This window comes from Xiphophorus maculatus, chromosome 12, assembly GCF_002775205.1.
Source record: "Xiphophorus maculatus strain JP 163 A chromosome 12, X_maculatus-5.0-male, whole genome shotgun sequence".
Lineage (NCBI taxonomy): Eukaryota > Metazoa > Chordata > Actinopteri > Cyprinodontiformes > Poeciliidae > Xiphophorus > Xiphophorus maculatus.
In genome coordinates this window covers 8,116,592-8,128,207 of record NC_036454.1, presented here as the reverse complement: position 1 = coordinate 8,128,207, position 11,616 = coordinate 8,116,592, and the positions used below count along the sequence as shown (strand labels likewise).

Genomic DNA, 11,616 nt, shown 5'->3' with positions numbered 1-11,616 from the left:
TAAAATATGTACAGTGGGCAAGTTTACAGGTAAAAATCAATTTTTGAGTGTTTTGAATCGATTCGGAATTCCCATATTTAGGATTTGTGATTCTTTATAGAATTTTTTCTGCACCTCTATAATATTATTTTATTCATTTTACTTTCCAGTTCAGAGTTTGATGAGGAGAAATAATCCAGTCTGCAGCCTGAATCTGTCTGGAAAATAACAAAGAAATCCTGAGAAACATTTTCGCTCCAAGAAAATGCAAATTCTTGAGCAGAATTAGCATTTTGTAAGGGGTCGGTTCAAATAGTATTAACTTATTTCATCATAAAGTTACATGTGATGTATGTCTAACATAGCCTTTATGAATAAACATAGCAGATTGTTTCTGCTGTGTGTTGTCAGCCACACACAGCAGAAACAATATTTGTTCTTTTACCAAAAAAATCTGGATTTTTGTATTTCCACATGGTTTATTTTTAATAATTTTTTCTTATTTCTTCAGTTTAGGTGCTTGTATTGAGTATAAAAATAGAAAAAGAGGGTATAACTTCTAGCCTCCCCTGTTGTCTCATTTGAACTTTGACATTTTACTCATTTTATTATTTTTGATGCTGCCTATATACACTGCCTATATATTTTTGGTCTACTGTCTAGTGAAAACGTCGTAGTACAGTTTAAACAAGTCAAAACTAATTTACAGGTAACTTTTCTGATTGTTATTCCTTAATAATTTCTTACTATATATGAAAAAGTAGAATTTTTTATCAATAATAAGGAATTAAGTGTACTGAGATATTTGCAATTGGTAAAATACGTGGTATGATTTTGTGCTTTTGCAGTGTAAATGTCTAGAGTCATAAATTTTAACCACTAAAGTATAAAAACATAAATTTGAAGGCCTTGCTGGGTTTTTATTTTTCATGTCTTAATCTATCAAATAAATGACACGTAAATTATTTACAAACTGATTCCATTTTCATTTTTCATTTAGTTTTCTCAATAAAGAAACACATTTTTTTAGCTCTTGTTTCAGTTTCTGGTCTGTTTTTCAGGGTTTGAACAAATGAAAAGAAATATTGATCCATATTGGAACATCAAAACCAAATAATATCATTAAAATGCCTCTAAGGTCTGAATAACAGCAGCAGGTAATGCATCTTAAATGAGCTCATAAAGGCCTGAATGAAACACAAATCGATGGCAACACTTTAACTGAATTTGGATTTAATTGATTGATCGTATTTCCTGTAAGTGACGCGTTTTGAATTGGTTTAATGACCAGGATGTTGAGGTCCAACTGACAGTCACAGCAGGTACAATCTGACTCTATATTCTGTTTTTTCTTCTTCTATGACCTTCAAAACACACACACATGAAATCAGTCTCCGTTTTGCTCATTAAATAAACCTGGTGGCAGATCTGATGCGGTTTATTTACACACACACTTTAAAAGTGCTTCAAAAACAAGAGGTTTTGATCTGAATAAATAAGAGTTCCTGTTTTTCTGACAACAGCACAACAACCAACAACATTAAAGCTGCAAAATGTGCTGATCGTGAAAAAAGAAGCTGAGGTTTCTCCGTCGTACTGCTACAATGCTCCTCCGCTCTGCCGTTTGAAACCGCCTGACATACGAACAGGAAGAAAGTGAAAAATTTTTTACGCAAAAACGAGTAGTCTTCTGTGCTTCGTTTAGAACAAAGAGAAAAAAAAATATTCCCAATGTTTGCTTGAATGTTTCACCACAGTTCAGCTCAACAGTCTGACAGCCAGCTGAAAATGGAGGTAACCGTGGCGACAGGCGTCCGTGACATCATCAGGGCGGTGACGGGTCAGCGGCTGATGGGAAGCTGCGGCAGAGCGATGGAGGGATGAGTCAAGTGTCCGGGGGCGGCGAGTACGGAGAAGGGGTGAGCTGGAAACGAAGGAGAAACGTTAAAACGGCGTTTCAATTCAGCCTGGAGACGACGATGATGAGGGATGAAGAGGGAGGAAGAGCGTCTCGACCCACTTCAGAGACCCGCAGAATCAGAGTCCATATGAAGCTATAATAATATGAAAATAATACCACTTCACAACAGAGGGTCTTTATAGATCAGACGAAAATAAAACACTTTAACATAGAGAGTAGAAGACAGGAATAATAGAAAAAAATATTTGTCCACAAGCTAATTTTTTTTACCAAACCTAATGTATGAAATTGATTAATTAAAGATGATTTAACTGTTTTAATCTGCTAATCTCTAGAATAGAGCATAATAAACCAAAACATTTTTATTTATTCTTGTTATTCTCTCCTCAAACAATATTTTATCAAACCTCGTGTATGAAATCAGTAAATTACAGATGATATAATTGTCTTTTATTTGTTAAGACCCTATAAAAATCTAAAAAAGTTGCTCCTTAACTGCTGAGACAGACTTCTTGCTTTGAGAATAAATGATTTGCATTTTTATTTTTCAACAGTTACAACAATCAATCTGCACGTCTTACTTGCCAAAACTTGTTTTCTCCTAATTTTTTGGAATTACAAAACATTGCATCCACTTTTTTGGCATCTCTTGTAAAAAAACAAAAAAACAAAAAACAAAAAACAAACTTAAGATAAATAAAATTTGGTTGTTACAGGCTTCATTTGTAACAACAACTGCAGTTTAATGAAAAGCCAAATAAAAAAAATCTTAACATTTCCCTCACTGAGTTTATTTGGGATTAGATCATGATAAAAACTGAACATGTTGCTTAATAATTATAAAAATCCTCTTTACAGGAATGCAGGTGTGCCACTGACCGTCCAGGTATCCGTGCAGAGCGAGGAGGTGCGGTCGGTCCGGGCTGCTGAACGAGGAGTAGTGGAGATCCTCTGGCAGTGACGGCGGCATCCTGGACAGCGGCGCGCTCTGAGGGAAGCTGCTGCTCTGCAGCGGCGGCTGCTTTTTGTGTCGGGCACGGCAGTTCTGGAACCAAACCTGGAGACGGAGACAGTCGGCATCAACGTAACGATCTCTTCCAACCCAAAGACTCACTGGGTTAAACGTGTAAGACTAATTATTCTGCTCTTCTGTAAAGATTTTAGATGGATTTGGAGAATTGTTACCTAAACTTTAAGATGTTCTAAAGAACATACCAGAAAACCGCAAATTAATCTTTCTTGCTAACAAAGGGGACCTATTATGCAAAAGTCACATATTTAAAGTTTTTATGCTTCCATTTGGGTCTGAACTGCTTCTACAAACAGCAAGAGCATTTAAAACCCCACCCGGCTGATTTTTTATGTTTTTTTAGTGTCTGAAAAATGAGACATTTCAAAAACCTCCCGAATCTTAAGTCACAGTCCAGGGGCACTGTGCCGTTACCTAGCAACCCCAGCAAAGCCCAACCTGTTATCTAGCAACCCAAGAGGAACTCCAGCATGTTTAACCAGCTGGTTTTACAATGCACTGTACAATGGCTGCTGGGAAAAAAAAACAACGTTTTGTTGTTGACTTACCACTCAGAAACAACTTGCTGCATTCTTGTTGGTTGTGCAGGAGACTCTACTTCTGCTTTTCAAAGATGTACGGTTGTAAAATTGTGCATCTGTTGCAGCCAATTTCAGGTGTGAGTGTAAATGTTGAGTTGGGGGCGTGTCCAGGAGCAGCTTATTTGGATTTAAAGTGACAAGAGTCTCTAAAACAACTCAATCTCAATCAAAACAGGCAGAACTGACCAGACTAAAATCTCATTATCTAAGGATGAGTTTGAGGTAAATATGTAATGAACATGTTTATTGTAGCCCATAGATCTATGAAACCTGTTCAGGGAAGCATAATAAAAAAATATGACAAATTAAAAAGTCATAAAAACATCCCTGTAGTGTGAAAATAAATACCTAAAAACTCATTCATCTGAGTAACTAACTAGTTACATTTACTCAATTACATTTACTTGAGTAACTTTTGGGGGAAAAATTACTTTTAGGAGTATTTTTACTATGCTGTACTTTTTACTTTTACTTGAGTCATTTTATTATGAAGTATTTCTACTCTTACATGAGTAAAAGTTCTGTATTTTCTCCCCACTGAATGAAATCAAACATGTTTTAACCAAACATTCATCAGACACAGACAAACACCTGCAGTTTTTTATTTTAAAAAACTGATTTGGAAAATTTTTATTTCACCTAATTTTGTTATTTTTGTTGTGAATTATTGTCATTTTGGTCCTTAAAATACCAAAATTTCCACTAAACTTTATGTTTTGTTCCATCTGATGATTTTTAAATATTAAATGATAATTACTCAGTACTTGAGTAAACTTTTTACAAAATGCTCTTTTACTATTGCTTGAGTAATTTTATTATGAAGTAGTTCTACTTCATAATAAAGTAAATGTTTTGGGTACTTTACTCTCCTCTGCCTGTTACTGACTCACTGATGGTTCAATAAGGATTCAGATCTTTATTAAATCCTCACTAAATGTGACTTTACAATAGTAAATCACTGTTTTTCTTACTTAAATCCTTAATTTTTAAATATTTTTTATTATTATTATTACCTCACAATATCTTTTATTTGGTTGATTCTTAGAGAAGTAATGTCAACACCTGCCTGTATCACTCTCCTGCTGAGTCCCGTCATTTCTGCCAGTTTCTGCAGCGTCTGAGCGTCGGGGTTGTTGTCCTGAGCAAACTGCGTCTGCATGACCTGCAGAACGACGATCCGGCGCGGATTAAACGACAAACTCCTGCGGATTAAACTCAGATTGAAACAGCTGGAGGGCGGCGACCAACCTGCAGCTGCTCAGCCGTGAAGGACGTCCGCGCCCTCTTGGCTGGTTTGGGTTGGCAGTCCTGATCCGACGGCAGCGCTCCTTCCAGAGTCAGACCTGTCCCTTTGAAACGAACAGATTATAATCCAGTCATCAGATTATGTGGAGATTATGTGAAAGCAGAAGGAAATGTTTAAGTAACCATTCTCCAAACAACATGGAGCATAATTAAGGTAATTTGTAGCAAACACTCACAGTTTAAAGCAAATATTAAATATTTTCAAGAATTAGAAACAAAGTGAGAAAATTCAGGAAAATTGGATCTGGGTTCGATTTATGTATTATTATTTCTCTCTTAATCCTCAATTAAATGAGGCACAGATAACAGAAACAAATCCTTTTAGTGATGAATTTAAAATGTTATTAAATTTGGTCAAAATGGGTTTCATTGTAAAATGTCTTCAGAAGGAATTTGTTGCTATTAACTAAAATATTATTGCATTAAAATAACAGCACAAAGAAAACAACAACTTTTGATGCTTCAGAAAAAAAACACCTGAGGTCGAGTTCAACACAAAGAGTAAATATGGATGTTTAAACATGCAAGTATCATTAAAAATCACTTTTGGTTAAGTTTGTGCAGCTTTTGTTATATTCTCAGATAATAAATTAAATATTTTTATCCTTTAGTTATTTGACATTTAACAAACTTAATTAAAATAAACTTAAAGATTGAAATATAATCTCTATAAAGCTGCAAAAACACGAAGTATTTTTATGTTACTATTCTTGGAAATAAGACAAAACTAACTTACAAGTAACATTTCAGCAACTATAGGAGCTTTTTAAAAAAATAATTCCTAAATATTGATAAAAAGTGAAACTGGAATAAGACATTTAAGTTGTAATATTTGAAAAATTTATTGTTCCACTGTCTCATAATTTCACTTATAACTAGCACTTTATTTAAATTCAATATTAAGGAATTATTGATTCAAAACGAGCTCATAGCTGCTGCTGAAAAGCTTCTTATTTAAGATGTTGTCTTGTTTCAATAGTACTAAGATATCATGAACTGGAAGGGATTGAAAATACTTTGTGTTTTTGCAGTGTATCACAAATAAAAGAGCCAAATAATGATCATATCAAACTTTAAGTAAATTTAAACTAAGCATGTTAAATGTTAAACACTTAAAGGCTAATAAAAGTTAAATTTATCATCTGATAACATCACAAAAGCTGCACAAACTTGGCAAAATTATTTTTACAGCATTTTCCCAACAAAATAATGATGTTTACACATCTCATGCAAACATCTAGATTATTTTTTTTACATTTCGCCTCCCTACAGGTGGTAGCTGTTGAATAGAGTAGCTTGCGGTTGATGCTCGGGACTGGGTTACCGTTCTCTGCGGCCCTGCGGAGGTTTTCCAGCATGATGTCGTAGTGGCTGCGGCAGAGCACCCGGCCCTCCACCAGGCCGAACTCCTCCCCGGTCGACAGCTGCCTCTTGCAGGAGAAGCAGGCAAAGCAGGCCAGGTGGTAGACGCTGCCCCGCGCCCGCCGCACCCAGTCGCTGGCGAACACCTGCCGGCCGCACTGGGCGCACTTGGTGCCGAACCTACTGCAGGGGAGGAGGTCAAAAGGTCAGGATTGGGCAGTAATCCCATTTAATTCAACAGATACAGTTGGTTTAAGTCTGTGCTGATTATCAATGCTAGTAAAGTAAAAGTTTGTTCAATTTACTTGATTTTATTTTTTTACATTACATGTGTCAAACTCAAGGCTCGGGGGCCAAATCTAGCCCGCTGTAGGTTTTTATGTGGCCCTCTAGACTCCAGATTACATCAATACGTCCCTCCAGTTTTTCACAAATCTACAAAGTTCACACAAAATCAACAGATCACCACATTTGTGATGAATTTACTGCAATTTTTTGTCAAAATTGGTCAAAAACTTAGGGCTTAATTGACTGCTGCCTCAGCTTGATGTCAACTTAATGTTACAGCGAGGAATAAAAATCCACATTTAACATCATACATTAGCACAAATATCTTAAAAATTCAAGGCATTTCTAAAATAGACATTTTAAAATATGTGATTTTTGATTACAAAGAAACACAAAAACAACCGTAAAATCCTGGAGAGACAACTATTTATCCATAACAATATTTTTGATTGACAGAACTACTCGGTGTAATTTAATTTCCCTTTTGGGATCAATAAAGTATTTTTGAATTTGAATTGTGTAATTACTGTGTAGCTATGTTACTGGGACACATGTTGCAAATTTAAATCCCACCTAGTTATTATAAAAAAGTTCTTCTTGTTTTCTTGCTAATGTAAATAAAATTAATAAATTACAAACATAAAAAAATGCAAGTGCTGCTCACCTTTATCAAACTGCAGTAAAAGCAGGAAGCTGCCGTAAACATTGAGACGACTTAGTCCTGAATTAATCCCACAGATGTGAAATTTACTTTTTACAGCAGCAAGGTGACAATATATTCCCAACTGATTGCAAAAATATCTTTAAAAAACAATATAAACAACAGTGTACCAGATAATAAAACTAAAATTAAATAGAAATCTGAAAACCTGGAGATTTTCTACTTTACAGTTTCTGACAAAATGCCCTTTAGTGCTGCTTCTTCTAACTGGAGCCTGGAAGGCAAAACGCAGGGCAAAACAAAAATATTTACTACAACGATGCAGAGAGAGACAAACCTGTGGAAGCTACGCTAGGCTTTAAAATGTGGAGCAAACATTTATATAACAAAGAGAAAATAAACTTTCTGTTTGTTGTGACATTATGAAACATATAGAAATGAAATACAGAAAGTCAGCAGATGCTTTTGTTCACATTGCAGAGATAAAGGAGTTAAAACTAAGACAAAAGTGACAAACTGCAAAAACACAAAATCTTACCAACTATTTTTGTTCTAGTTTCTAGTGCAAATATCTAATTACTCTTAAAATAGCACAAAACTAACTTACAAGCAGCTTTTCAGCAAGATATAGGAGCTTGTTTTAAGTAAATAACTCCTTAATATTAGTAAAAAAGTACAGTAGTTTCACTGGCAGATTATTTTGTTTATAACATTTTCTCATGTTATAAGTAAAATAATCTGCAGTGGAAATAATACCTTTGAAAATCTATATTAAGGAATTATTGACTTAAAACAAGGTCATAACCTATCTGAAAAGTTATGTATGAATTAGCTTTGTCTTATTTTTAGTGTAATGATATGTTACACCATAATTAAACAAAAATACTTGGCAAGATGTTTTTGCAGTGAAGAGAAAGTTGAGATCAGATCCTAAAACATCAGTTTGATGGATGTGCTGCTTCATTCTGCAGGTCAAACTCTAATAAGTCAATTAATTTGGGTTTGTACCACCAAAATTAATTATCTGTGACAACAATCTGAAAAATCAACCAAGTTATGCTCGGTAACAAATCACTGAAATATTATTAAGACATTAAACTAGAGAGAAATAAATAATTTACCTTCAAGGAGACCAAAACTCCAGAGACAAACATAAATATTAAATCTAAAAGTTCATAATTTAGGGCCATTTTGTAACTTGTTTATTATTTTTATTTATTTTTAAAGCCAATAAAACTTTATAAAAAACATATTTTATAAGGAATTTTGGAATGTTGTTTTCAAAAAATTAACTGGGTTCCAAAAACATCAACAAATAATATTTTTTAGTGTGTTTTAAGATAAAACAATGATTTTAAGACAGATTTATTCTATCTAAAATAGTCAGACCAAAAATCTCTTTAGCTTCAGTAAAATCAATATATTATTCATTTAACATTTTAACAACAGGCACAATTGGGTCAAAATGTATAATTTTAAAAATAAATCCCTGTTAAGACGGGAAGGTTTATGTTTGAAGTATCTTTTATTTTACCAATATCTTAGCAATATTATTTTGAATCTAATAGAAAACAAGAAGATAAAAATTAGGGTGATGGCAAAGAGGCCTTCCAACCCCAAACAAAGACTTAGAAAAAACTAACAATAAGCGAATAAGCAATTTTATGAAGGGTTTAATGATTGTAATCCCCCCCAAAAAAAGAGAATTCAAAGGGATTTAAAAATATATCTCATATTTAAATAAAATTTAAAAATAGATTTAAAATAGTTGTCCTTTTACATTATTTCATTACCTTTTGTGTTATTTTCTGGTTGAAATTAACACATGATAAATAAAAATAATGTTAGATCTAAATCTGCAGGAGTATTAATGCTTGTACCTATCTATTATTAATTTACAAAACTCTGTAATAACATAAATTTAAATTTAACTGATACCCAAAAAAACCCCAAAACACGTAACTGTTTAAGATACATTTCAAAAGTCGCTTGTTTTTTTTGTTGTTCCTACCTGAAATAATCCAGTTTGCAGAATATTTCTTTGTTTTTGACGTAGCAGCTGCTGTGTTGGCGCAGCGACGCTCTGCAGACCGAACACTCCAAGCAGCCCAGATGCCAGTTCAGGTTGTTCACCTGCAACAATTAAATGCAACACGCATGCGCGAATTAACGAACAGTTTGCAGAGATATTGCATTCCCTCAATACATTTCAGACTAACTGGTTTACGTGTCAAGTTCCTGCAAAGCGGAACAATGACGTTTCGATTTCCTTAAATGTAAAAGAAAAAGAATGCATAATATCAAAATCGAGGTAAAGAACGGAAAAAGGTTAAAATGCGTCACCTTCAGCAGGTAGCGGTCTTGGATCTCCAAGCCGCAGCTGGCGCACTGGTTCTTGGCCGCCGGAGGAGAGCAGAGGCAGGCCGCCTCCAGCGGGCTGGACTCCCCGGACTCCTTCTTCACCTCCGGCTTAGACTGATCCACAAAATAAAATAAAACACTTTAGAAAGAGCAGGACGCACCGAGAACAGAGTGAAAACTAAATATACACATATAAAAATCTGCGTGCGCAACAACCCAGATCTCCGTTTTATTCTTCTTTTCTTTTCTTTGCAAAGCAGCGGCTGTTTCTCCTTTCATTTTAAATCTGAATATATTTCCTAAAAACTATCAACTCAAACTTTATAGAAATTACGCCAAATTCCCCCGTAAAAATATGTAAAAATTTGAGACAACATCAAAAATCTATTTAGTTTTTTTGTTGGGATTTGCATTATTTCAAATGTCTTTTCCTTATATAACAAAATCTAATGCATATTTAGCGATTATTAAAATGTAAGAAAGACAACATAATTTTAAAATTAAGAACCGGAGAATATTGTTCAAAAGCTCGTTCAACTTTAATTTATTTAATTTTTGAGGCAAAACTCAGCTTAAGCGCATAGTGGGTGAACTATGGTTCAAATAACAGAGAAATGGTTTAACTGTAGAAGAAAAATATTAATTTATAAGCTCACATAAACCGCCCATATAATTGTCTGTTGCAGAAAACAATTACAAGAAAATGTTTTGAATAAAATAACAAGCAGTTTAAAAAAATCAATGTAACTTAAGCACAGCAGTGTGTTTCATTAGTTTTCCGTCCATTAACACTGTTAGAAGTTAAACTATCTTATGTTTTAAAGTCAGAATGTATATTTTTAAAATTAAAAGCAACATGATGCATTGATGATAAAGCAGAGAAAACGCGTAAAGCTATTTATTGTTTCAGCAGTAAGTAAAGTAAACCAACAAAACAGAAATTACTTATAGATATGGATTCATTCATAGTTTAGCACTTCCTGCAGGTTTTTTTCTTTAGATATGATTAATTTATTTTAAATTAATTTCTCCATTTCCATCATTATAATTCCATTAACACGCACTGAGGTAAAGGAATAACAATTATTATTTTAGCGTTTAGTTGTCGTTTTTGCAATGGTTTGAGCAATTTCACTACGTCTCTTATGACGCTCCCGTAAATAAAATTACTTAAAATAACTTTTTGTGTTTGTGACTCACCATTTTCGGGTCTTGCTCGCTTCCTATTCGGAGTGGAGACCCAGTTTTCTCTGCGCATTACGCATCTCTGCTCCAACCAGCGCTACACCCGCTCCGAAACAACGTCTTAAAGTTTCTCCTGCATTTAAACCCTGACAACAAAAGAAATTTCGATGCAATTAGACATAAAAAAAACACACACACACTACATATGATCGATCATTCCTCTTGTGCGCAACGGAAGGTTGCGTGTTGCAATCACATGCGGTGAAAAGAAAGGATGGCACTATATCTGCAATTAGAGGCGGATTGAAACGCAGCGCTTGATAAGAGGCAACCCGAGTGTCAATTTCATCTGTCAATCAGGGGGAGGCAGCCGCGCCACCAAGCTGAGGAAGGGGGGAGGCGCGGCGCGTCCTAATTTCAATAGCTGTATAATCGAAAATCGAAAAATCTCCAAAGTGAAGAGGCTCAATTGGAGATCGCTCTATTCATAACAGACAATGCGCAGAAACTGCTGCTGATCTCGAGACATAAAGGAGCCTGATTGTCTCTTTTCTCGTGATGGACCCATTTAGGTACTCCAGGCTCCCCTCAGTGATTACAGCTGCATTCATAAAGTGCCAAAAATCTGCGTTTGGGGGGCAATCTGGACCCCGTGTTGTCCTTCACTTCTCGAAATTAACAAGAATGCAAGATTATTTTAATTACCGGCTGGGATGTAAACACTGGAGGCAGCAAAACGAGATGAGATGGTCTGCAGAAACTTCAGAGACAGAGGAGCTCCGAAATGCGGCGAAAACATCATTCAGGGGTGTGAAATAGTTTCTCCAGAAGGAATAAAAAGTGTCCAGATAAATCCGTGGGTTGGTGAAGAGAAAGTCCAACGCTGATCCACGCAGAGGAAGTTTGCGGGACTGGAGCGACGCACTGTGACCTGATCGGAGCT

At 35.0% G+C, this 11,616-nt stretch overlaps 1 protein-coding gene across 3 annotated transcripts; it reads right to left on the bottom strand.

Annotated features, from left to right (window-relative positions):
- Positions 1-504: 504 nt before the first annotated feature.
- LOC102221643 (LIM/homeobox protein Lhx6-like) lies at positions 505-11,616 on the bottom strand. Of its 3 annotated transcripts, none has more exons than XM_023343249.1 (9): positions 11,379-11,616; positions 10,689-10,819; positions 9,471-9,602; positions 9,139-9,260; positions 6,141-6,361; positions 4,760-4,860; positions 4,574-4,673; positions 2,780-2,957; positions 505-1,903 (listed from the first exon to the last, which is right to left on the bottom strand). In XM_023343249.1, the coding sequence occupies exons 2-9, from the start codon at positions 10,689-10,691 to the stop codon at positions 1,738-1,740; spliced, it is 1,023 nt and encodes a 340-aa protein (XP_023199017.1). In that variant the 5' UTR covers positions 10,692-10,819; positions 11,379-11,616; the 3' UTR covers positions 505-1,737. The 3 variants fall into 3 exon arrangements, with proteins under 3 accessions (XP_023199017.1, XP_023199018.1, XP_023199019.1); XM_023343251.1 differs by having other exon boundaries at positions 1,732-1,903; positions 4,578-4,673; XM_023343250.1 differs by lacking the exon at positions 11,379-11,616 and having other exon boundaries at positions 10,689-10,912.